At 38.1% G+C, this 26438-nt stretch overlaps 2 protein-coding genes and 1 long non-coding RNA gene across 8 annotated transcripts; 2 read left to right on the top strand and 1 right to left on the bottom strand.

The window, feature by feature from the left end:
• Window positions 1-466: 466 nt before the first annotated feature.
• On the top strand, window positions 467-14192 carry LOC115676489 (MADS-box transcription factor 23-like). Of its 2 annotated transcripts, XR_004005148.2 has the most exons (10): window positions 467-537; window positions 904-1107; window positions 6789-6867; window positions 10723-10784; window positions 12024-12123; window positions 12210-12251; window positions 12336-12419; window positions 12508-12668; window positions 12763-12843; window positions 13976-14192. XR_004005148.2 is itself a non-coding variant. In XM_030599436.2 (9 exons), the coding sequence occupies exons 2-9, from the start codon at window positions 926-928 to the stop codon at window positions 12776-12778; spliced, it is 726 nt and encodes a 241-aa protein (XP_030455296.1). In that variant the 5' UTR covers window positions 467-537; window positions 904-925; the 3' UTR covers window positions 12779-12931. The 2 variants fall into 2 exon arrangements, 1 of the variants encoding a protein (XP_030455296.1); XM_030599436.2 differs by lacking the exon at window positions 13976-14192 and having other exon boundaries at window positions 12763-12931.
• LOC130138181 (uncharacterized) lies at window positions 10101-18562 on the bottom strand. 5 transcript variants are annotated; one of them, XR_008816583.1, is made up of 3 exons: window positions 18349-18562; window positions 11216-15593; window positions 10101-11117 (listed from the first exon to the last, which is right to left on the bottom strand). It is a non-coding gene; the product is annotated as an uncharacterized LOC130138181 (long non-coding RNA). The 5 variants fall into 5 exon arrangements; XR_008816586.1 differs by having other exon boundaries at window positions 10101-10891; window positions 12462-15593; XR_008816584.1 differs by having other exon boundaries at window positions 10101-14063; window positions 14745-15593.
• Window positions 18563-23804: 5242 nt separating this feature from the next.
• LOC115676488 (pentatricopeptide repeat-containing protein At1g09900) lies at window positions 23805-26438 on the top strand. The gene has a single exon (XM_056311701.1). It carries the CDS (start codon window positions 24103-24105, stop codon window positions 25963-25965), a length of 1863 nt encoding a protein of 620 aa, XP_056167676.1. The 5' UTR covers window positions 23805-24102; the 3' UTR covers window positions 25966-26438.

Here is a 26438-nt window from a genome sequence, read left to right as displayed (position 1 = left end):
TGTTTGGAGGCACTAGGTCGAACCAGCAGAGGGGTACCTTGGGCATTTCCGAATTTGTAAAATTGTACACAACAACATACTGATTTATTTAACACGCAAATTTTTTTTTTTTTTTTTGAAAGCTGGTAAGAAACCTAGCAGGACATTACCAGCAGAGGGGGGTACTTCGGGCATTTCCTAATTTGTTGGGGGCCCAAGCCAATCATTTTCTTCCCCTCCCCACCCCCAATTCCTTACTTCCCACACAGTACCTACCTATGTATTCTGAACGGTGGGTGCTTCCACGTGTCGATGATCTATACGTTTCGGCGCAGCGCCCCAAAAACCCCCTGGATTTACAACGACCCGAGCACCCGATTGGGCCACGTGTCACCCGGAAGCCAAAAACCACCGGTGGTTTTCCCAATACCACCGGTTTTTAAGGCTCTCTCCCCCTCACATGGGACTTTCCTTATATAGCATCGCATGCTCGCCTCCTCGGTACGGCCAAGGAAACGACGGCCGCGGAACCGCCATTAAAGCTCCACCTCCACACCTGTAAGTCCTCCTCTCTCCCGTCGCGCTTCCTCCTCTTCGTCTTCGTCTTCTTCTTCTTCTACCTCTTCTTCCTCTTCCTCTTCTTCTTCGTCGCCGGAGCGATTTGCCGTCGCTGTTTCCTCGCATCCGATCGCGAGCCCCGCGGCTAGAAAATCTGTCTCTCTCTCTCTCTCTCTCATGAAACGCTCGCGTAAATCGGGGAAGTCTTATCTCCATTTCTGCTTCTATTTTCGTTCGCAGTGCAAATTTAGGCTCCGATTTTTACACTTTCTCCGCGGTTCTTCGCCGGAGTTTTCCTCTCTCTCTTCGTTCCGATCGATCTTACGCGGTTTGATCTCTCTCTCTGTCTCTCTTCGGGAGCTGAAGCTCGGACGCGAGCTGGATAGGGATGGGGAGGGGGAAGATAGTGATCAGGAGGATCGACAACACGACGAGCCGGCAGGTGACTTTCTCGAAGCGGAGGAATGGATTGCTGAAGAAGGCGAAGGAGCTCTCGATCCTGTGCGACGCCGAGGTCGGGGTCGTCGTCTTCTCCAGCACCGGCAAGCTCTACGACTTCGCCAGCTCCAGGTCAGTTTTTTTTTCCGCTCTCTCCTAATTGACACGCGAACTTCTTTCTTCTCTATGCATCCGCTGATCCGTAAGGGTCTGGTTAAATTTGTTTTCTCCGGCTGTTTCGCGCGAATAATTAAGAAAGTTCTATCGAAAGAAGAACGAGAGAGGTAAGTTTTTCCATACCATTTCACTTTACCAAGCTCCAGTATGATTCGAAAGCGCGGATTTGAACGATTAGGTTTTTCTGTGGCCGTCTACGGCCGCGTGTGGTCATTCGATGCGTGTCGGTCCCCGATCGATCGCCGCAGATTAATCACTTTGGCATAGCTTTTTCCAGCTGTTAGGCGTTAACCGATCTCCGGGTGCATGGAGGTTCAGTTGGAGTGAGGTGAGAAAGAGGATGATGACGATGCTGTTGTTGCTAGGTTGCTGCACTTGACTCAGTTAGGATTTTTCTTTCCTATGCCATCTCTGATATGCTATCTTTTGGATGGTGATGTTGACATTATCACATAGAGTCACCAAAGCTAATTTCCCATTTGGTCCGGAGGATTCAAACCTAGTGAGCCAGATTTGGGTTAGTGGAGAAAATACCGGTTTGTTCGCCAAAAGTTTTGAGTACATTGTGTTACAAAATGGTAAAGGAGAACCCAATTAAGCCCTGTAACGTCGACACTAAATCCCGAGCCCATCTTTAACCTCGTGGATCAAGTAAGATGAGACGTAGATAAGTAAGCGAAACGTTTTGGGATCTTTATTGAGATTTTAGTTCGGTGGAACAACAGGCCTTCACTTTTATGTAAGGGGTGACTCCATTATCGGTTTTGATAGGACGGACCTAGTATTGATCTCCTTTAGTCCATGAATGTTAGTCATGCTAGTGTCTAAGAAAGCTTAAGATGTTTAACAGATCTTAAAAGTCCTAACCATCTCTCAATTTGAAGTCTCATTATCTATTTAGAATCTCTATCTTGCACTTTGGTATTTTATTTAGGGTACTCTTCCATATGAAATGAATCTTCTGTTCACGCTTTGCTCTTCATGTGCACCATGTGCTCTCTTATTTTCTTTCCGTACCGGCCACCATTAGGATAATAGTCCATACGACAATCTCATGTTATTTGCTGCAAAAACAGCAGTTGGGTTTCGGAAACACTTTTAAGGTGGTGTACCCAAGTCTAGCTTTGATAATCTAAGTTCATGGAAGACCATAATTAAATAGGTTATATCCTCCATCTTAGTGAATCTTTTTGCAATCTTAACCAAATCCACTATTATTTAAACTTCAAATGATATAAAGAGAGTTTTTTCAAGAGTAATTACAGCATACACAGCCAGTGTAAAAGGAAACTTCAAACAAATGTCCATATCCACTCTTGGTATTATGTATAGTGAGAGACTGAGTGTTTAAAACCCTTCAATCAAGAGTAGATAAGATGTTTGTGCAAAAATTTCTTTATACTGGCAATTTATGCCATGATTTTCCTATTTTTAGTACAATGTCTTGTATCAATATAAGTAGATCTACTCTAGCTCTTGTTTGTTGTAGGATCTTGTTCACCTCAGTTCCTCCCCTAATCTAAACAAGCGTGTTAGTAAACTCAGCCTCTACACTAAGTGAGTGATTCGCCGACTTAATAAGCTGTTCGTCACCTCGATCGGAAATCACTTATAGTAAAGTAGTACAATATTAGAGTGATTGGTTCCCGGTCTAGAAGCGATAACCGGCTCAATGACCTCCGATTCCAAAAGTTTGGAACCCAAAACGGAACCGGTCGGTTCTAGAACTGCCTGTTCCTAGTTCGACCCGGGAACCATCCATTCTTATGTTTTGGGTAAATATCAAAATTATTATCATAAAATATGAAAGTTGCACAAATCTATCATAGAAAACATTGGTTAGTCAAGTGGTTAGTTAATCATATCGAAGACCATGGTTCAAATTTTGATGGTTGCAAAAGTATTTCCTTTTCTTGAAAGAGGCTTCAAAACAAGTTCAACCCAAGAACTGGCCTGGTTGGACTGGTTCTGGCCTTTGAATAGGGAAACAAATCAGTCTAGGTTGTTTCTAGGCTTCCGGAATTGGAATCGAACCGGGGCCTTTGAATAGGGAAACAAATCATTCCTAGGCTGCTTCTAGGTTTGCGAAATCGGAACCAAACTGGTTCTCACTAGAACCAACTTGGGACTGAATTAGTTAGGTCGATTCTAGCCAGTTCCTAGGTCGAATTGGGGCCCGGTTGCACCCCCATACAACCCCGTATCTTTTGCTGTAAGACATATATATTACTTTATACAGTTCCCATCATCCAATATCCACTCATTTCCAATGAGCACCTCGATGCCACATCGTTTGTTCCATAAAGCCAATCACGTATCAAATTACCTAATGTGTCCCACATCACTCTCTAGATATGGTGTGTGATTTTCGTTCATTCTTATCCCTTTCATTCCATTAGAAGCGTGCCAGAAACCACACCTATTTATTCGGCCCAGTGTACTCTGCATGCCCTCAATGGGACAAGAAATTATAAGTCCAGTAGTGTCTGCTGGGTTTGTCATCGAAACACACACTTACTGAAGTAGACCCTGCTTGAAAAGCACGCAAGCATGACATGGGATTTCAACATAATACTAGTACATATGTCATTATACATTGAATAAAATAATGTTATATGCATAAACATACAAAGATTTTAATCATAACTGACATATTCGATCCCATGTGTGCATACTAATCTTTAACACATAACTACAACAGAAGAACAACTTACTTTTTGATGAATCCTTGAAGTTTCTTTCAACTAAACTGTTCTCCAAGTCTCCAAGCTGTCCGCAACAGCATATTTAAGTTTCAAGTAGAATAAATAGTATGACTATAAATGGAGACTTTGAGGGAAATAGGTTCCGGACATATGTGGTTTGAATAAGATTTATGTCTGTTTGCTAAGATGTTTGAAAGATGAAAAAGATCGATCAGAGATGAGTTGAAATGCATGGGTGAGCTACATTCTTGTTTTAGATGTTTTTGCTTTTGCTATTTAGACATTAAAATGATGTAAATGAAATAGAGAGGGTGGAAGTTATGCCACAGATGAAAAATGAGAGAATAAACTGGATTTTGTGAACAAATTAGGTTTCGAGTATATGTTTAAAAGAAGTCATCAATGTTGCAATCTCAGGTGATTTAATAAGGGACGAATCATATGTAGCAATAATTAGGAAGATGAGGTGTCTTGGTAAGGTGGCCATCCAATGGAAATGAATGTGCCAAAAATGTTACCTTGAGAGAAGATATTTTCAGAACAAGCCTGATGAAGAACGCAAATTCTGAAGTCATTTCTTATTCTCCACATTTCATATACCATAGAGAGAAGATTTCAGAATAGCCTGATGAAAAGTAGAAAGAAAATTCTTCCCCTTGCTAGACTCCAACACCTCTCGATCCTATAACTCATCAGTCTGTTGATGAAAACCATATAGCAAGCATCAAATGATCCCAAGCCTCTGAGAAATGATATAAGTCAAAGAATATACATGAGAATGACATCCATTTATAGCGTAATGCTTACAAAAGACGCACAAAGCATAAGCCAAACCCCCAATTTGATTACTCCATCTTTCAGTGACATTGCCGATCTAGAAGAGCAAGCCATGAAATAAGACTTTGTCTTGGGATTTTTTTTTTTTTTGGTCAAAGTCTTGGGATATTTGGTTAAAAGCAAACTGATATGTCCCGTCCAACTTCAGGCAATGACTTTTAGAGTAGCTAGAGAAGAAGCTACTGTCAGTTCACCACTTTTCCAAGGCTCTCCGCATGGCAATATCCTTTGGAGTTTTTATCATCCTCCGCTGGTGTAACAATTAGGTTCCACAGACGGCTCAATCCACCATTGATTTAGTGATTGTAACTATCCACTATTTTATTAACCACCAATACAATGGTGGATGAAGCCGCTTGTGGAACTTTTTGTTTACATTGGCGGTGTATCTTAATTAATCCACATCCTTTTAAAAACGTCCAAATATATAACACTGTAAAGGGTGCTACAGTTGACGAAATAGCGCACTAAGTGAAAGCTTAGAATTCTAAGATGAGGAATAAGACACTGTTTTACTTTGCGTACCATTTAGGTAATTAATGATTGATTTGGCCTGTTTTATGCGAGTTATATGAAGATATCCTAAAGTCACTTGTAGTCCAAAGCAAATAAAGAATATCACAATTGTCTAAATCAAGCAGAACCTCATCTCACATGGAAGAGTAAAATTTGTCTCCTTCTTGTAGTGTAGTCTCATGACTCTCTTTCACCAAATAACCGTGCAACTCTAGAAATTTCTTGACAAACTCAACTGGAGTTTTCTTTAGGAATTATACCTTGTTGGGAACTAACTTCTTGGCTTCTCCAAATCGTGTCGAACTTTTCAGGTGCTAATAGAAAATATTGAAAGATCTCTGGGTAGAATTTGAAAGATGTGTTTGCTCTTTTAAGGAAACATGTTTTTCAAAAGGGAGATCTTTCTTTAGCTGTATTTTAACTTTATCCCAAAAAGTGTGTTAAAAATATTTACATGGTTATCCTCATAAGTTGTCATTTGGAAGGATGCTATTACATAACTAACATCAAATGTACAACGTAATCTTTACTATTGTTTTCTAGTAATTTTTTTTGCAAATATATTCATTTGTTTTGAAAGTTTGGTTTGTACAAATGTCTTAGATGCGTACTATGTAAGAATCTGAATTCAAACATAGTTGATATACTTCAAAAAACGAACCTTCATAATTCACATGGCATATATTCAAATCCAAACAGTTGGTGTAAATCGAACTTTATGGAACTATTTTGAAATAACAGTTCTCTATAAATGTCAAGCTACTCTTACGTACATAAGGTTTGATTTCTATTTACGTAGACCAACTTCATCCATCATCACAAGAAAAGAACAGGCTAGAGATACACGAGAAGAATTATGTCCCTAGTTCCTTAAACCAGGAGACCAAAGTACCGAAAATGCATAAGTAGCAAGATTTGGGATATCCATGGTATTAAAATCTAATCATTCACGTCAATATTTGGGATATCCACAGATAAAAATGATCTGTTGCTTGTAACATATTGATTATCTTCTATTACGTCAAGGATAAACTGAGTTATGTTTTCCAGCTTTGGGTATGCTGTTGAATTTAAAACTATGAAACTGTAGAATAACATGGACTAGGAAATGCAGCATCATAGCTAGAATCAGACATAATACCAGTAAAAGAAAATGAACTTTTACTACATACAACCCCATGGAAATAGGCAAGCTAGAGTTGGCCTAAACCTAATGCTCACAGAAATGCAGAGAAAAAGTATATGGCAACAACATATGATGTCTTTCAATCTTAAAACCAAAGAAACAGTGCCTAGCTTTGAGCATATGTTGCCATATGCGCATTGAAGGCTCATCAAATAGGATTTTGAAACTTCTGGCCAAAGAGCTGCACTTTGAGACTTTTGTCTTATGCAAGCTTTGGTGCAGTGAAAAGCATAATAAACCATGAGCATGTTATGAGGAACATGAAAAATCTTTTAAGCACCTGTTTCTGCCTCCAGTATTTATTGACATATTGTTCATTAGTGGCAGTAATTAATAATATGCATACTCAAAAGCGTCAAATATAATAATTTTAACGCATTTTCTTCAACCAGCGTGAACCAGGTAATTGAAAGGTATGGCAAATTAAAAGAAGAGATCGATCAACCTGGGAACCCGATGGCTGAACTTAAGGTACTGTCCACTTTGCCAATTTTTAATTTGCTTGTTCAATATCATGTCATGACCTTTTCATGCGTAACTCTATTATATGGTCTCTCTCCAGAATTTTTAGTTTGTAAATATGATTCATTAGAACAAAAGGAGTCGATAGATAAAACTTTTCCTTTATCTGTGTGTAATTTACCTCGAAAATGAAGACAATTTATATTGAGACATAAAGCAAGATATTATAAAACTACAATTAGTCGAAACTTGACATATTGATTAAAAGCCTATTCTGAAGCAAGCAACATCAAAGATTAGTAAGCAAGAAGATATAAATTCGGGTGATCAATTTGAATAGTAATAGGATTCACATTTGCATCGATGTTATCTTGCTTTTGAACTCTCTATGATAAATAGATCTTTGGATATACCCCATGTTGCTACTTTGAATTGATACATATCTTATTCGTTGTGATGCTATGTTTGTCCCTTTCTAAGGGTTTGTTACTTTGAGATGTACAGTTCTGCAAATGAGAATTTAGCATCTTTTGGGAAACACTTTACTCAGAAGACCTAAGTAGCAATAGGATGTAGTCATCTTCGTGAACACCGTTTAGCTCCCTTTCTAAACTTTCTAGAATTCAACATCTCCAATATAGAATGTGTTGGGAAGTTATGAGATTTCATGTCAAGAAAAAAAGGTGAGGAAAGCTATCTTTCTGAAAACTAACTGCAGCTACCTAGTTCCTTATCTGGTACCTAAGAGTGTTAACTTTTAAAGTCTTGGAATTGGCAAAAGTATCAGATACAAGCAGGGATGAATGAAGTGGAAAGTGTATTTCGCATCATACAGCTACTTAGGCTTAAGCGTAAAGTCTATTAGACAACGATAAGGCTGACAATGTAGATGGCACGGAATGTAGGATGATCAGCCACCAAGACACACACAAAATGAATGGAGTAAAGATGAGAATGTTCTGGTGGATGTAGAGGTATTGATGAAGAAGCAGTCCATATGAGTGTGCTTCAGAATAAGATGGCATGACTTCACTTGAAAATAAGATGAGAGAAACTCTCTAAGATGGTTTGCGAATTACTAAAAGAAATACATTTGAGGCTCTAATGATGTAGAACATGAGACATTACTAACAGAGATGTAGTGTGAAGGGGGCAATGGGAGGCTATGAATGAACTTTCTGAAGTCTTGAATATAATGGAGGATATGGCAGAAGATGGAAAAAAAACAAAGTGAAAAAGAGTTCTCCGTGACCAACCCAACTTAGTGCAAAAAGGGCTTGTTCTTGTTCTTGTTTCCCTCGATGATTTAGTAGCCCTATCTATATTATCGTTCAGTAAGGTACAGCACAAGCACTCCTAAAGAACGACATGCCCACCCTTGTCGTGTTTATTACTGTTCTACTTCTACCACTTTATATGTTCCTATTCAACTGCATTTTATTAGATCAAATCCAGTCATATAGGGTCATTTGGGCATATCAGCAGACACTTCGCAAGCTACAAAATTAACGATGAACTGTTCCATCAACCAAAGTAAGTCCCAAGCACTATCCTATCCAAAGGAACTTTATTGCAAAGAAAGATCACAATACATTTCACCTAACTTATTCTCCATATAGTATAAATCGATATTTTAAAAAAAGGTTCTCCCTATTTCCACCATTCTTAATGATTATTACACTCCCTAACTTATTGAGTTCACGAAAATAACCAATGCAGAAATCACGCATTATCACGAAAACAAAAGACTGTTAGTATTAATCAAAACAATGACTTTTTATTCCATCACCTTCTGTTATTTTTCATTCGTTTTTATACAGATTCATTTCGTCTCTTCTACTTATTTATGTGCTCGAGTTGATTTCTATAAAGGTTTTATTTTTTTTGTAATGGGTTTGAACCTTGTTGATAATCTTTGTAAATAAACATGTTTTAAATGTAAATTATAATTATAAAGAGCTCATAACTTTGACCAAAGATTTCCCCTAAGAAAAAACTTGAACTAAAGAAACACAATGGGTTATTCCATATTGAATTATAGAAAAACATTGTTAATATACTTTGTTAATATTCTTTTAAATTAGAATCTCAACCATTAAATTTATGAAATTACTTGAATCTTAGATGGTTATTATAAAAAAGCAATGAACGTATAAACTTCGCCGATTTGAACATAAAGAAGAAGCGGGATAAAAAAAAAACAACATTTAGGAAAGGTTGAACAATCATTAGATTAATTTAGGGAAAAGTACCAAAAAAGTTATAAACTATTGTAATTTTGTCAATTCAGTCATAAATCTTTCAATTTTGTCAATTTAATTATAAGCCTTTTCACATTTTACCAATTGAGTCCATTCGGCCAATTTTGGCCAAAAACCACTGACGTGGATGCCGGTCATCCTACATGGCACGGGCGACGCTGACGTGGACATTATTTAATAATATTTTTTGAATTTTTTATAATTTATCTTTTCTTTCTTTTTTTTTCCTTTCATGACCCTCACCAGCCACTGGCCCTTGTCGGCCAAAGTTAAAGGAAAAAAAGGGAAAGAAAAAAAATAAAATAACAAAAAATTAGTTGTTTTTAAATTGTAAAAATTGTCAATATCAGCGATTTTCGGCCAAAAATTGATAAATTGTGAAAAGATTTATGACTAAAATTAGCACAATTGAAAGGTTTAGGACTGAATTGGCACAAATGCAATAGGTTTAGGACTTTTTGGTACTGTTCCCGATTAATTGATCTATATCAAAAGCACATTTTTCCTCTTCCATAAACCTTAACATTTATGAGGTCTTAGTGAGGGCTATTGTGGACCATTTAAATTTTAATCTAAAGCTATTTGAAAAGTAAAATAGCGTGGGCCTTTATATAATATACAATAGTTCACCATTGAACAGTAAAGGTGCTCATTGTTTGATGTACGGGAAGAAATCTTTTGTGCATAGTTTATTGTGTGGGTGATTGGAAGCCTTTCTGTATAGGGGCAGTGCTCTTTTGACACCTAATGAAATTTATTCAGAAAAAGAGGAACTTAGTTTACCCCATAGATTCGTTCAAGTATACGTTAAACACCAATCTTTAAAAAACTCCAATTTACCCCCAATCCATTTGGTCACAAGCATCAACTCGTCAATTTTTTTTTCTATTAGCATGTGCCAATGCTTGACTTTCGAGAATGTGAAGTGCATTTTTCCTTAAACTCGTCTATCATGTCCTTTTTGCCGAGTTCGAATAGATGATAGGCAAAATACGATCATAATAAATTGATTAATATGACAAATCAAGGAAAAGAAAAAACTGGGTTCGCCCCCACATTTCAACTTAGTAGAAAGCTGGGGAAATTCGTAGAAAGACCCAAAAAAGAAAAGAAAAACTAAGTTTGCCCCAGGCTGAGGATTGTTACAAAAACCGCTGTCAAAGTAATTTCTCGCCCCAAAACATGGCATGGTGGTCTTAGATGACGCAAACTCAATATCTTGAATATTTACGAGCTTTGGGTGCCAGGGAGCGAGAGAGGAATGACAATTAGTGATTCGTGCAAGTGCTATCTTGTTTGCATATGTGGAAGCAAATTATCGATCTTTCAATCATTTTCGATGGATAGATACATACTTAAGTTCTTCGCTTTAAGTCCTGTTGAGTTGACATTATTGCATTGTCATTTCATACATGAACTCACCAAAGTTTAGAAAAAGCAACAGACTTAGGAAAATCATTCTATAGTTACCTGGAGAGACTTTTTGATTGTCATGACCATGCGTTTCACATATACACTACTCCCTTCTAGTACATCGACATTGTCAGACATTTCAACCGCCCAAATCCCGGCATATCACTAGTCGTACTTGTTTATTCGGCAGTATTGGCAAAGGGAAGCAGCAATATTGAGGCAACAACTGCAGCAACTCCGAGAAAATCATCGGTACGTCTTCTCTTCTCGAGCATTTTCTTTACATTTTCTTATAGCAATGCTTCCATGGTGTGCCCGGAGATGACGATGACTTTTCTGCTAAACTTTACCAGTCACGCCTAAAAAGCATCACGCTAACACATGGTGCACCCATTAAAGGTACAAAATAAGGTGAAAACATTAATATCTGGACAAAAGAATCATACAGAAGGAAAACATATTGATGTCTCTGGCATGATAAACATAGAACACAATTTTTCAAAGCTAAATTATCGTTGATTGGAAACCCCTTTGCAACGGTTTTGATCTGTAGCAGGCCTTTCCCACATTGAATTAGAGATATTACTCTCTGTATTGACACGAAAACAGAAAAGCTAAGCACCCGGGGTCCCTCATGCTTCCTATGCAACTACTTCCTAATTGAACTTGCTAAAGAAAAGGACGTATTAGATTTTCAACCCCTTGTGCATCTCCACATCCAGAAACAAGAAAGAATAATTGGAAACAACAACTCGCTGGTTCCGTATTCCGACCCTACCGCTCTCTGGGCATTTAAAAAAGAATTAGAGTTCCAAATGAGCAAAATGCTGACCGTGCAACTTTTAGCACTAATAAACACATGGACGCCATTTTTAAAGGATAAAATCTCGTTAACATAGAACTCGGTAACAGGAAACCCATTCATACCACTAAAAGGGGTCCGAAAGTTTTTTTTTTTTTCCCTAAAAACACCATGACCTAATCTACTTTGCTATCCCAAGGTAGGTCTTCAGATCCTGGAATTCCATCTCTATTTGGAAGGATCCAGTTCAGCTAAAGGCCTCACGACTGCATTTAAAACATGGAACATTTCTTAAAGCACACAACTCCCCCCATGATTTTTGAATTACGGCAGGGCTCAACATCCTATATTCATAAGGAGAAGGTAAATGGAAAGAGAGGCAAGACATACGATAACGGAACTATAAAAGTTGCAGACGGGGCAGCAGTTTGTCATCTGCATCATGGGAAGAAAATGAGTCTGTTGCTATACGAACCATGTTTCAGAAAGAAAAGCCATTAGTGTGAGGACAGATTGAACTCAAGGGTTGTGAAATCAAGAGCTTCGTTTTGCAGACCCTGAGAAACCTCTATGTCACAGATTTGCACCTATGAGTCTTTGATTTCATTTCTTACTCCCCTCCACAAGAATCTGTGACAGTCAGATGATAGACTTGCTAGCTAAACTATACTCCCGCACGACACTGACAGGCAAATGATGGGAGAAGAACTCTCAGGCTTGGGCATCAAAGATTTGCGGAATTTGGAGAACCAATTGGAGATAAGTCTCCGTGGCGTCCGCACAAAAAAGGTTCACTTCTTACATGCTGATTCATAGGATCAATCCAACTTGCTTCTAAGGATCTTGCATAACAAGCAGACTTCATACTTTTGCAGGACCAAGTTTTAATGGAAGAAATACAAGAGCTGAACAGAAAGGTAAAGTATTTAACTCAGTCAGACCGCTAACTTTACTATTTTTCCTCATTCAGGCTGCTAAATTTCAATCACAAATCCCTGCAGGGAAACCTCCTTCACCAGGAAAATTTGGAATTGCACAAGAAAGAAAGTCTATTTAAACAAGAGAATGTGGAATTGTACAAGAAGGTATTAATCTTAACGCTACAAAGTTCTGTCAAAGTTATTTACCTCAGATTCTGTACTTGGTCTGAACAAAAAACAATCCATGTCCCAGGTTTATGGCACAAGAGATGCAAATAACGTAAATGGAGCACGCACAAGTCTTCTACCAAATGGACCGAACATTGATGAAGATGCTCAAGTACCTATCCATCTCCAACTAAGCCAGCCGCATTATCAGAACTGTGAGACATCATCAAGAACTACAAACTTACGGTATATATCTTTTTTCAACATGTATTTCAATCTTTGAAGGTCGGCATGCTTATGAAATTTTTGACCAAATTCTACTTAACCAATGTTGAAGCAGATTGCAGCTGCATTAGCAAACCGGGTGCAACGAATGTAGAAGGACATTATTGAGTCTCCATCGAGGGACCATGCAAACAAAGTAATGTTTCTTTGACTGAGATGTTGTATAAGAGCCAAAACTTATTCAGCCAGAGACATGTTCAAAATGGTCGACTAGATTAGCTTGAGCATCCATCTGATAATGATAGAAGCCCACGAGAATCGCATTAACTGTCACAAAGAAAATCAGTTCAAAATCTGAAATATCATTATGCAATGCTTAGTGAAACCAGAGTGGAAACATAGGCACATGTATTTGATCTATCATTCTCCTAGGAAATTAAGAATCGCATCGCACAAAAAACTTTTAGACGATTCAACCACATGGAAAATGTCAATATACTGAGATTTCTTTCAGCTTTACATTTGGACAATCACATGATGCAGCAATGCCCACAGATAATTTTAAAGCTTCTGCTGTTTTCAACAAACATCAAGAATGCCCAGACGAAGTTGCAGCAGCAAACAGCCATATGAGCTAAAACAGATAAAAAATTCATGAAGGTAATAAACACAACGGGCATTCAAATGTTCTCTCCTAATGACGTAAAATTTGATCATTTTTGCCAGGCGAAGAACATGACTACAAGTGTTAACTGCGAATGGCAGACTCAAGTGTCTAATGAACTAGAAGAGTTGATGAGAAAATTACAGATGCTGCTTTTCTCTAAACAAAGAGAACCTGCAGAATGAATGAATTTCAAAGTTTCTTTAAAAAAAGAAATCATCCTAGTCAGATCAGTAGCATTCTTCCTGCCATTTTATCATGGAAGGCACTAGAAAATCTCAAATTCTTCTGTCCAAAATTTTTATTTCTTCCGTACAATATGGCCGACATCATGAAATATGCAAAGTACCTTTAATGACATCTTCAGATCGCTCTTTCCAGTAAAACTTAGCCTCACATTAACTATTAATTAAAGGTTTTTAGGCCACCAGAGAGACAAATTGTTCTTGGGGAACAAAAGGCAATACACTAAGATTTTCCAAGCCAGGGGCAACAATAATGTTCACAGAATAATTTAATGATCAGAAGCTCATGAATACAAAGAATTATACTCACATATTTCTGCTTAATCTCTGTTCCAACAGTGGACAGTCCTCCCCTTTCCTTATGAGAACAGAAGTTACCTTGTATATTAAGACTTTAACATATGTTTTTCTTTATGCAGGGACAACTGGGAAGATGCTAGAGACTCTGAACGTACTATCCAACTGGAGATGAAGCACATGCCTCAACTAAAATAGCTAATGACCCAACTGCAATCCAGATGGATAACTTTAAAGTTGATGTAATCTAACAGGTGTAGTGGATGTTTCTGGGTTGAATATTAAACTTCGATCTCAGAAACAAAATGAAATCAACAATCTACACCAGAATTGTGCGAATTCATGCTCGCGAAATTATTTAATTGAAAATAAGCTGAAAATTTTATATTCAAAGGACTATCTAAATTTCTATAGAATTCATAGACACTTTGACCTTTGCATATAATGGCTTCTTTCGCCCATAGAGCCTCATTACTGTGACATGAATCTTGAATATAAATTGATTGCACTTGCTAAACCATTTTATCAATTCCCTTAAGAACGATAACAAGTTTTGCCAGAAACAGCGAAAGTAGAGAATATAGAGCGGCACCGAGATATTTTGGTATTGTGTATTTAGAAACCAAAAGCCACACCTACCATTAAGATTTGCCACCTAGTAACGTCATAATTAGAATACAATAGAATCTGCTAAATAATGTTGAAGCTGATACGCTGCAACTTACCATAACAAACAAGAACAAGTTGAAGCTTCATTTTACAATTTCAATCACAAGATTTGGTAATTTGATGTCTTTCATGGCATTGTTTATCACTTGACCCCATGATTAATTTTATATCTTTCATCAACATATGATGTAGTAAGGATCGAGTGATTTCTTGAAAACATACCAGGAAGTGAATACAATCCAACTGGGTTTGTCCATCATGCACTGCGTTCCGAACTCGGTAAGGTAGTCCTCCCTATCCAAGATCAGCATATACTGCATTTTAAGCATGCCAGTAAAGCAGTTGAAGAGAGCCTTGTCGACAGCCACAAAATATGGGAGATTTTGCTGCAAATGCATTGTTCAAGTACTAGACTCATGAGCATTGATGTGAAGCTATTTAATATTCACACAGGAAGCTATAGCAAAGAATAAGATTCTTTAATTAATGTAACCCTCCACGAGAAAGCATTCTCAACATTTTCTCAGCTATACCCAACTTGGCAGGATCCCACTTGGTAACATTTTCTGGTGGAGTGCCAAAAATATAATCCTACCTTGATACTACTAGCCCAAAGGGATCAAGATAGAAAACAAACCTATCCATCTTATAGCCCAAATAGATTTATTTGGCTTAAGCCATGCCCCAAGATAAACAATCTTGTGAGGAATTCTAGAGGCTAGAACTCATCAAAGATTTATAATTAAATAGTCCTCCCATGTTTAAATTAGTCTTCATGGTCATTCAAGTGCCATGGTAATCCCCAAAATGTAATCAATCACGAGGTTCAACCTTTACTAATAAATAAATAATACTCAAGCGTCTGAGCCCTAAAGAAATCAAAGCCATAGAAAATGACGCCAAAGACACCCTCAGGTATAGAAAGTCAATACAGAGTGGGATCCAACAGAGAGGATACAGGAGACCAACTGGAGGTTTTTCAAGTTCATCCAACATCATGCCCTCGTAAGGAACATTTAACTTCTCCAGTGGACGAATGGTGTGGAGTCAAGAGCTCTGTTCCAATAAAACCTACATGTGGATGTAATAATCAAAAAAGCATCAGTCTCCAGATAAATCCATTTGAAAAGAATACATATGTCTAACTCTACAACATAACAATGCAGGCATTAACTAATGCTACTTGTTCCAATTCGAATGCATTTTGTCACTACCTTCAAAATAGTTGAATATGCAGAGAAACCAAAAATAAAACTCATCATGATAAGGATACATAGATGATAGAAAATTGGAATTAGAAACAAATATGCTGCAGAATAAGTTAGTATAGCACCACGTGAATGTAAGATCAGAAGTTCTGAATTTATATAAGGGCACTTAGCCACATTGAAATGGCAATTTTCAGATGCTCTAGCCAGAAGATATGACTCGAGAGAGAGACTCTAAACGGGGATTGAGACAAAAAGTATACATCGTGAGGATCCTTTATCTTGGCATCTTGTACATTATATTTCTTCACAAGGATTACATGGTGGATACTTTCATGGAGGAATCTTCGTATAGGGATCAGGGATACAAATGAAGTACACATGATACAAGGACAATACAAAACGCCTTTCAGTGAAAATGACTTAGTTGCACAATTGGTCTTCCCAATGAAGTAAATGGTATTCTAATGGGCCTTCTAGAGGCCATTTCCAGTTATATTGCTTGAGATCATCGCCTTAGGTTTTTGAAAAAACAATGCAGGAAAAGAGCCGTATAGGAATAAAAAATCCCCTAAAGTGGTTGTGAAAACCAGATGAAGACTGAAAAGTAGTATGAAGTGTTTGAAACCATCTGCCACCTCCATTTTAATAAACCTGAGGAGGGTAACGACACTATTGCTAATGCCACCAAATTCACAGTCCAATCTCTCTACAGTGCCAGTCCTTGACCCCTTTTTCCTACGTGAGGCCATATAGCCATGAATGACTTTGACCTCCACGGTGTATTTGAAATCTTTGTTCATTTGCGTGCTCTTGCTTCACTCCACAAAAGGATCGCCAGCCAAATGAAGAAGTAAATAAGTAGCAAAAGCAAGCAAATTACACTAAATAGTCCAAACATTATAACGTAAGAAAATAAATAAAAAGGCTACGAAATGATAGAGTTAAAACATATTTCCCAGGTAAAAAGTTCATTCATGTGCTTCTCATCATGTACCGTCTACATTTTTTCCCCCTTGAACCTACAGTTCCATAAAGCACTACACAGTTGACTATGGGCTTTTCTTCCTCTGCTGTAACCTTCAGCTTTCACATATCTGTGTAACCTGATCCTGAATTCTTGATAAATAACATCCTCTTCATAACTACTTCAGCATCTACTTTCAAATATCATACATGTTCATTGTTTATAAGCTATCTGCATAAGACAGATTAATTTATGGTCAATAATTTTTTTTCCTATTTAAGAGGATTTGTCTTTTCTGACCAAGAATTAATGTCCTTCATTAAAACCATTGGTCTTATTTATAACGGAGGATCTTAGAACACAAAAGAAATGACATGGATGGTACAAAGATGAGATATACATGCAGTGAACAATCACCGCATGCTACTGGCATCTGGGGAACTTGCAAAGAAATTTGTTGTATACAAGTTGAATTATTGACAAAAGCATTTGTCATGAATTCTCCTAGCAGTTATTAATGGAACAATTGTTAGAATTCAAATTAAGTAGCCAACCAAATATCAAAATGCATAAGCAGCGAGAACTTTTAGTCTTTTGGCCCCCATCTTTGGCAAGAAGCAAAAGAAATAATGTGTTAAGATTGACACTCAAGTGCGAATTAAGTGATCCCACCAATTCTAACTCACACTTCTAGTATTTCCTTAAGCAAAAGCTGCAAATTCAAGATCATTCTCTAACTTCCAACAGCCAACACAGAATGGCAACATAAATGCCCTTGAGGACGACGTAAGTGGTGCCAAGCAACTCTAAAGTGAAACTGATATATGCTCCAAGGCATATGATTCCTTGAGTTGCCCAAATACAGCGAACAGATAATTAAGTCTCGTAAAGCGGTTTATACAATACTATTTACTGGGAAAGGGATTTACAGAAATCTTTTGGTGCTAGCTCACTCTTTATCTATCATACATTTCTAACCATACACCTGCCGCTAGTAGTAAATGGCCCTAAACTGACTGCTTCGAAACATATGGCGGGCAATCTCCGTTTATTTCGCGAAAAATGAATGATTTGGAAAACGTTTTCCTAAAAATGATCTCTTGTGTCGCTTGATTAGTCAATGAAAAACATTTTCAATATCATCAACAATTTATATCTAAGATCATTTTCGTGGACGACAAAAAAAATTTCATTCATTCATTTTTATAAGCAACATAGGCAATCACCTTCAAGAAAATATTTTTTCAAATCATTCATCTTCCGCGGAGCCTAAATTAGAGAACAGATATCCCATCAGTATGGTGAACAAGTGAAGTATGCAGCTGTCAGTTCCCACTACGCGAACCGTAGCCAAGATGATCCAAAGTAACTACGCACCGTACTAAAAGATCAGGATCACTCGAGCAACGACATATCTTCGTCGCGCACAAGATCGTCAAACCGCGAAAGAAAACCCTAACCGACGTAGACTTCAAAGCCATCGAACAAGGATCATCTTCCATCTTCCACTTCCAGCAATTCTCTCGCGGATTTCCGAAGCGAAATCGCGAGCTACGCATCTTACAACCAAAAGATCAGACCGCGAACAGCATCAAACCGTGCCCAAAGCCCATCTCCATCGATCCAATCGCACCGGCGAACTCAGTCGTACCTGCGCGAAGCGTCGGGACGAGCTCGAGACTGCTCCGCCGCGGCAAAGCTCAATTCCGGCGAAGAGAAGAGAGGATTCGATCGAGCTTCGTCTTCATTGCGATCGCGCTTCCTCGATGGAGACGGGGACCACATCTCTCCACCTAGCCGAACGAGATCGAGCGTGAGAGAGAGAGAGGGAAAGAGACGCAAATGACAGGCGGGAGAGAAGAGGACCGAAGTGATATGAAAGAAATGGTTTTTTTTATTTTAAAGGTTAATACCATTAAAAATCACAAACTGATACACTTATGATAAATTTACCACAAATTAATTTTTTTGATCACGAAAAACTCCAAATCGATATACTTGTGACAAATTTGCCCTCAACTAATTTTTTAACTACCAAAAACCTCAAACTAGTACACCTATAACAAACGAAGAATAAAACATAAAACCGATACATCCATCAACTGCGGCGTGTTATTTAACAAAATAATTTGATAATAAAATTTAACAGAAACAAACTAAGGGTAAATCTGTCACAGATGTACCAATTTGAAATTTTTTGTGATCAAAAAATTAATATAAGGTAAATTTGTCATAAGTATATCGATTTGAGATTTTTCGTGATATTAACTCAAATAAAAAAAAATTTGTTAATGGCGATGGTTTTGTGCCTTAACAAGGGGATTAGGGTTTGTTTGTTTTTCCCTCCCTCGCTTTGCAGCTCTGTACGATCTGACTGATCATGATTAGCGAACCAACCTGGACCTGCCGTTGCTCCCTTCTCATCTGGCACAATATTACAACGAAATGATATTGAGTTTGATTTCATGAAAATTAAATTTATTAAACAGTGTGCATGAAATTCCGGTTGAGCCCTTCGACATGGCAGATTACAATTAGATGCGCATCGAAATTATACTATAGATAGCGCATGCCTCTCTTCCGTTAATCGCGCGTATCCCTGATTCCCTGATTGATCCTCATTGATTTTGCGATATCTTGTTACTTTAAAAAGTGTCCGGTAAAGTTTGTAAATATCTTATCTACTTCTTTATTATGAAATACATGAAAAATTATACCCCGCGTATTCTTATCTTGGTATTTCTGAGGAGATTGCGAATGCACTCAAGTGCGCGCATGAAGCAGGCGTTTAATATCGCGTCGTTCTCTTTTTTCAATTACTATTGGTATCCCTCGTGACATCAATTCTCAGCATTATTCGTCTTGTTTGATTGTGAAGTTAACAGCGGCGTTAGTAACCGTGTCAGCTTATTGTCACATAGCCTACTCAAAAGCGTATGTACCACATCAATAGCCATGCTGACCTTGTTGTTGTAAATGTTGTTGTGCCTGTAGCTATGTCAGCTTGTCGCGTGGCTTGCCCATGTCAAGCTCAAACGCTTATCTATCATGTCAGCAACCATGACAATCTATTGTCGTGCAGACTATCGGATCTCTACACCATCGATTAATCGGACTCCTTATGCCTTGCCTTCACCACATTCGGGTACTTCATTCTCTTTAGACATTTCAGAGATATATAGCCGAAAAATTCTCCCTATCTCCCTTGATTCGCTCTTCCTTCTACATGTTCAATCATTTTCATCATCGAATGTGAGAGTGAGAATGCTTTGTCCTTTTCGGAAGCTCATCTTAAGGAATAGGGAAGACAGCTTTGGTACAACTGTTTCTAAAGTAAATGATATTCTAATAGAACTTTTTCTTATGGGCAAGTTAAAGTTGAATTTCCATCAATAATAACGTGGGCTGGCCAATCCCACTACAAGCCACAACAAATGGGCAATCATTCCTCAGTACTTACTAAAAACAGCTAATTGCAAAACACAATAGGAGAACGATGGAGAAAATTACCAAAAAAGTCATAAATCTATTCACTTGTGCCAATTCAGTTCTAAACATTTTCATTATGCTAATTCAGTCCTAAATATTTTGACAATTTGCCAAGTCATTCTGGCCACTTTTGATCCGAAAACGACGGTCCAATCAGCGCTGGTCGTCAACAAAGGACACCTGTTTTGCTACAAGATGTATGGAGGCAGTGCAACAGCTCGTTATCGGTTTTCCAAATAAGCTTCCATTGCAAGCAAGTTTGAGAAGAATGACCCTGAAACTAGCAGCTTGAGTGGCCTGATTTGACCATACAAAGCAGAGCAATAATTTCATTATCCCCAGCTACAAGGAAAGAGACTCCCCGATCTGATGAAAAAATCTTCCTGTAAGCTCTCTTCGTATTCTAGTCATTTTCCTAGAAAAAAAAACAACAATGGAGAGGAACAAGGGGTGTGGATTGATCGGCTGCCGGGTTATTGTAGCCTACACAGGTGACAACACCTAATTTGATGAGGTAAACTTTAAAAAAACACAAGGATACAGAGCTGTCTCCGGTAAAGTAACCTTACCTTACCACAAAGCAGAGTAATAATTTCCTTTCAAACAGGCAACGCTCGAGATGTTGATCTCGAGATTCATTTTGCTGCATGAATGACAGACAAAAAGGAGAATTTGGAGTGGATGTCTATCTAGTAGTCTTTTCTAAAGTAGGCAGCTTGCCATCCTGGGCTACAAGGGCAAATTTGGGCACATTTGGATAAAACCAAATGAGTCCATGCCAATTAACTTTTAACACATAATTCCCTACAGTAACAAGCTCTCAAGCATAAGAAGGTGTCAACGTTAGCAATTTGCGTCGTGTCACGTTAATCGTGTAATATGGAAACATAAACATGACATGAATATGGCTACTCCAAACACAACAGGATATGTTTGATAATTGTGTCAAACTGTTTGGACACGAATACGATATGCCTTATGAAAGCAAGTTACACAACATGACATGATTAACACGATTATCGAATGTCATCGTGCCAGTTGTCAGCACGATACGATACATAAACATATGTTGACCTAGGTACATGATAAACAAGTTTATATAGGATAATTTCTGTTGACACGTATAATACATTCTTAGAATACATGAGCAACGCATTTCATCTAAAGTGTTCTATGAAGTTTTTTTTTTATTTTTTTGATGTTTGATCACTTTTTTATTCCTTTCTTTATTTTGCTAGTTATTATTTTGAAATGATTGTTATTTTCATAAACTTTTCAGAATTAAAAATGCTTTGTATAGGAGCATTAAAAGTGTTGAAACATGTCTAATTGCTCTTGATTGGTCCATTTAAGATTGCATATCAATAATTGGAATTTTGATTAATATTTACTGTGATTTAAGCATATATCGAATCCATTTTGCATTCGATACAGATAAATACTAATTTAATTTAGCTCATCCAACCGATCAATATCTCTGTTCAAGTTTAATTGTTCTACCGTGAATACATCTCATAATTTAATTGGACAATTGCACTTGCAAATATTGCCGATAAGAATTATTGAAAAATGAAATATATACACAGAATTTTATATTTGGCAAATTTTCGCTGTTTACAAGTACATCAAAGAAACTACACTGAAAATAAGCCATGTTAGTCAAAATCATAAATTTTCTAATTTATCCTTTTTTTAGTTTAACTTAATAAGAAATTAAATCTTCTTATACTCTTTTTATCCGTTTTCTAACTTTTAAACACAATATAAATAGAATATAGATATCAATTAGATTATAATTAAAATCATTTTCTCTAATTCTGCATTTTTATCAGTTTAAACTCAATAAGAGATACCATCTTATAATTGAAAATGCTTTCCCAATCTATTTTTTTTCAAGTTTAAACTCAACAAAAAATAAAATCTTCATATAATTTATCTCAATATGTTTTATGAAATTTCAATCTAATAAGAGATCGAAATTGACAAATGACAAATAATTAATCTAAAAATTTAATAGTTGGATGTGCATCACGTGGCAAATGTAGAGTGCGGCGAAGCACCACGTGGCAAGCACCAGAGCGAATAATCTCTCAACTTCAATTTTAACTATATAGATAATAAATGGTTCTATTCATGTTCGTTTGATCTGTATATATAAGATAGCTTAGCATATCTTCAAATCGATCTTAAAGTCAAAGATGGACGCTGCAAATTAAAAGGTAAAAAATGGACTTCTCATCTTGGAATGAATTCTTGGTAAAAAAGGGGGTTAATAGTTAATATCACGAAAAAAAGTCAAATTGGTACATCTATAATAAATTTACTCCAAACTAATTTTTTTTTTTTTGTTGGTAACCCGGGAACCCCCGCACGGCCGACAGCCGAGGAGGTAAACCCGGGGTGACGCTAGCGCAGGACCCACCACCATGACGTCACGCTTAAGAATCCCTAACGCCAGCGCTGGGATTCGAACTCCTACCCTTCGTGGGGGGAGAGGAGCCCGAAGCCAGAGCAGCCGCTGAGGGCGGTGGTTTCCAAACTAATTTTTGAATTACAAAAAACTCAAAACTGATATATTTATGATAAATTTACCTTAAACTAATTGTTTGGACACTAAAAATTCTAAACTGGTACATGCGTGACACATGGACCCTTTGTTGGTTTCCATCAACTTTTACTGTGAAATTGCTGAGCTGGATGACAAGTGGCAATTACTCAATTGATAGCAGGTTCACGCGAAAGTCCATAACTCTCTCTATTTCTTCAATTAGCCTAATTTGAAAACAAATAGTGCACATTATCTGTCTCTCACAAAGTACAAAAAACCCTAGATCGTCTCCTAACGAACTTCATTGATAGTGCTGGAAGATGACACGCTTCTCTTTGAACCACCTCCAAGTGAAGCCATTAAACATCCTAATTTGGTGATTTGGATGAGTTAGTGAAACAAGCACGGAAAAAAAATTGAAGGCAAGAAGATTATCAGAGATAAAGGTGTGCTCGAATGAGACGAAGACGACAATGGAGCGTGCTTGATGAAGAGGAAGAGAGAGAGAGAGAGAGAGAGAGAGAGAGAGAGAGAGAGAGAGAGAGAGAGAGACCTATTTGTTTTCAAATTATGGCTAATTAAAGAAATAAAAAGAGAGAGAGTTATGAATTTTTACGTGAACTTATCATGTCAACTAAGTTATTATCATGTGTCATCCAATTTAGCAATTTCACGGTAAAATTTGATGGAAGCTAATAGAGGGTAAATGTGTCATGTGTGCACCAATTTGAGGTTTTAAGTGACCTAAAAAATTAAATTGGGGTAAATTTATCACATAAGTACTAGTTTTGGGTTTTTAGTGATCTAAAATTTAGTTTTGGGTAAATTTATGACAAGTATACCAGTTTGGATTTTTTCATGTTATAAACATTAAAATAAAATCTTGGAATGATTTTTTCAACAAAAAAATTCTGAAAATAATCTTGAAGGTGTAGGGGAGGCGGTTTATCAAAATAAAATCAGCTTTGGTTCCTCACCAACTGGTTTGGGCTCTGATTCACTTGGGCCATGCACAAAGCCTTACTTTGCCACTCCCAATCCAATCCCACGCGAGTCCTTAACCTCGCCATGAACCGCCAAATCCCCATTTGTCTCTTCGCAAGCGAGCCGAAGTTGGATAAGCACTAGCATTCCGGCAGCTCTTCGCATATGCTTCTCGAGGTCGCGCTCTTTCAAGCGGGTGAGCTCTTCTTCTTCCATCTCTAATCCCAACTTTTGTACGCCAGTCAGTTCTGAGTTCTCGGTCACTTTGTTCACGGAAAACCCACTTCAGTAGTCATTCGGAATCCGCAGTTTGGTCCGAAGTGTGGAGGTTTAGTGAAATATGCGCTTCGGCTTTTAAGAGTTTAGAGGGTTACGCATTGAGCTATGGATTTGGCAGTGCCTGCCAAGCATACCCATGAAGGGTTTTGCTCTTTTCATCAATTTCCTAGGGAAAGTAGAAGGAATAATGGTTCCAAATGGAATGTTAGGGCAGGTTCTGATTCGAACTTCGGCAGAGTTGAAGCGTTTGGCGACGGCAGGGCGCGCTTGATTGTGTTATCTGTCGATGGTGTTGGGAGTAGAAGTTTCGGAGTTTCCGAGGGATGTCGAAAACAGAGGCTTGATTGTGTTTTCGCTATTTCGAGAGTCGAAATGTTTGATTCTAATGGGACATCCTCGATTCTGGCAAAAACCCCTCGCGGGTATATAAATGGGAGGAGTTCCTCGCTGGTCAATTCATCTTCTTCCCTTGAGGAAATCGAGAGTAGCAATCATCTCCGCCGGCTGGTCCGGAACGGCGAGCTGGAAGAAGGGTTCAACTTTCTCGAGAACATGGTTTATCGTGGGGATATTCCCGATATCATTGCTTGCACCAGCTTGATTCGGGGGCTTTGTAAGCTTGGTAAGACTAGGAAGGCGACTCGTGTGATGGAAATTCTAGAAGAATCGGGGGCCGTTCCAGATGTTATCACATACAATGTATTGATCAGCGGGTATTGCAAGGCAGGGGAGATTGACAATGCTTTGCGGGTTTTGGAACGAATGAGCATTGATCCAGATGTCGTCACGTATAATACTATATTGAGGACCTTGTGTGACAGTGGGAAACTGAAACAAGCAATGCAAGTTCTAGACTTGCAACTGCAGAAGGGGTGTTATCCCGATGTAATTACATACACCATATTAATTGAAGCTACTTGTAAGGAATGCGGGGTTGAGCAAGCAATGAAGCTCTTAGATGAGATGAGGATCAAAGGATGCAAGCCTGATGTTGTTACGTATAATGTACTCATCAATGGGATATGCAAGGAGGGACGGTTGGATGAGGCGATCAAATTTTTGAATAACATGCCTTCCTACGGTTGCCAACCTAATGTCATAACTCATAATATCATCTTGCGCAGCATGTGCAGCACTGGGAGGTGGATGGATGCGGAGAGGCTTTTGGCCGATATGCTTCGAAAAGGTTGTTCTCCTAGTGTTGTTACTTTCAATATTCTGATAAATTTCTTGTGCCGAAAGGGTTTGTTGGGTCGAGCAATTGACGTTTTGGAGAAGATGCCTAATCATGGTTGCACTCCAAATTCATTGAGTTATAATCCTTTGCTTCACGGGTTCTGTAAGGAGAAGAAGATGAAAAGGGCAATTGAATACTTGGATATAATGGTGACCCGAGGCTGTTACCCTGATATTGTTACTTATAACACTCTGCTTACGGCATTATGTAAGGATGGTAAAGTTGATATTGCAGTTGAGATACTCAATCAGCTGAGCACCAAAGGTTGCTCTCCTGTTCTGATCACCTACAATACAGTCATTGATGGGTTGTCAAAGGTGGGTAAAACTGACCGTGCGATTGAGCTTTTGGATGAGATGCGCCAAAAGGGTCTTAGACCTGATATTATCACCTATTCCTCGCTCATAGGAGGTCTTAGCAGAGAAGGGAAGGTTGATGAAGCAATCAGGTTCTTTCATGAATTGGAAGCACTTGGTGTGAAACCTAATGCTATTACGTACAACTCTATTATGTTGGGACTTTGTAAGACTAGGCAAACTGACCGGGCAATTGACTTCTTGGATTATATGGTCTCCAGAAAGTGTAAACCAACCGAAGCTACCTACACCATTCTCATTGAGGGCATAGCTCATGAAGGGTTCGCCAAGGAAGCGCTTCAATTACTCAATGAGCTTTGTACCAGAGGAGTCGTAAAAAGGAGTTCTGCTGAACAGGTAGCTGTCAAGATGTAGCCCAAAACGCTCAAGTATATGGTCATTAGTGAGTTCTGGTCCTCATTTCTGCAATTTTTGGGGCACATTGTCTCTCAGGAGTCTGAATGTGTAGCCTTTTTTTACTTATCACATGAGGGAGGTTCAAACCATGTGTTGCCTTCTAAAGCAGGAGCCATTATAACATTACAGGGCGTTATCAGTACACTGAGTGGACCTTTGTTCTTTGACAGCTCATGTTGTTCCTTTGTAGCAAGTTACAGATCATCACTTTATGAAATTGCTCCCATCTGTGTTGTAATGTTTGCCTTTGCTGCTTGGTATTGTAGTCCGGTAATATAACAGATAGTCTTATTGTCCAATTCTGCTGATCGGTGGTCGAGAAAGGTTTATTGCCTTTACACAGGTCAAGCGATTTCATCTAGTTACTTAATGTAATGGCAACTTTGGTTATTTCACTCTCCACTTCATTGGAAGAAACCGACTTTAGCACA

The sequence above is a fragment of the Syzygium oleosum genome, unplaced genomic scaffold (genome assembly GCF_021117445.2).
Source record: "Syzygium oleosum isolate NSW1041296 unplaced genomic scaffold, Sole_v2.1 Sole_v2.05, whole genome shotgun sequence".
In the NCBI taxonomy this organism is placed as follows: domain Eukaryota; kingdom Viridiplantae; phylum Streptophyta; class Magnoliopsida; order Myrtales; family Myrtaceae; genus Syzygium; species Syzygium oleosum.
This window is presented reverse-complemented; position numbering and strand designations above follow the sequence as displayed.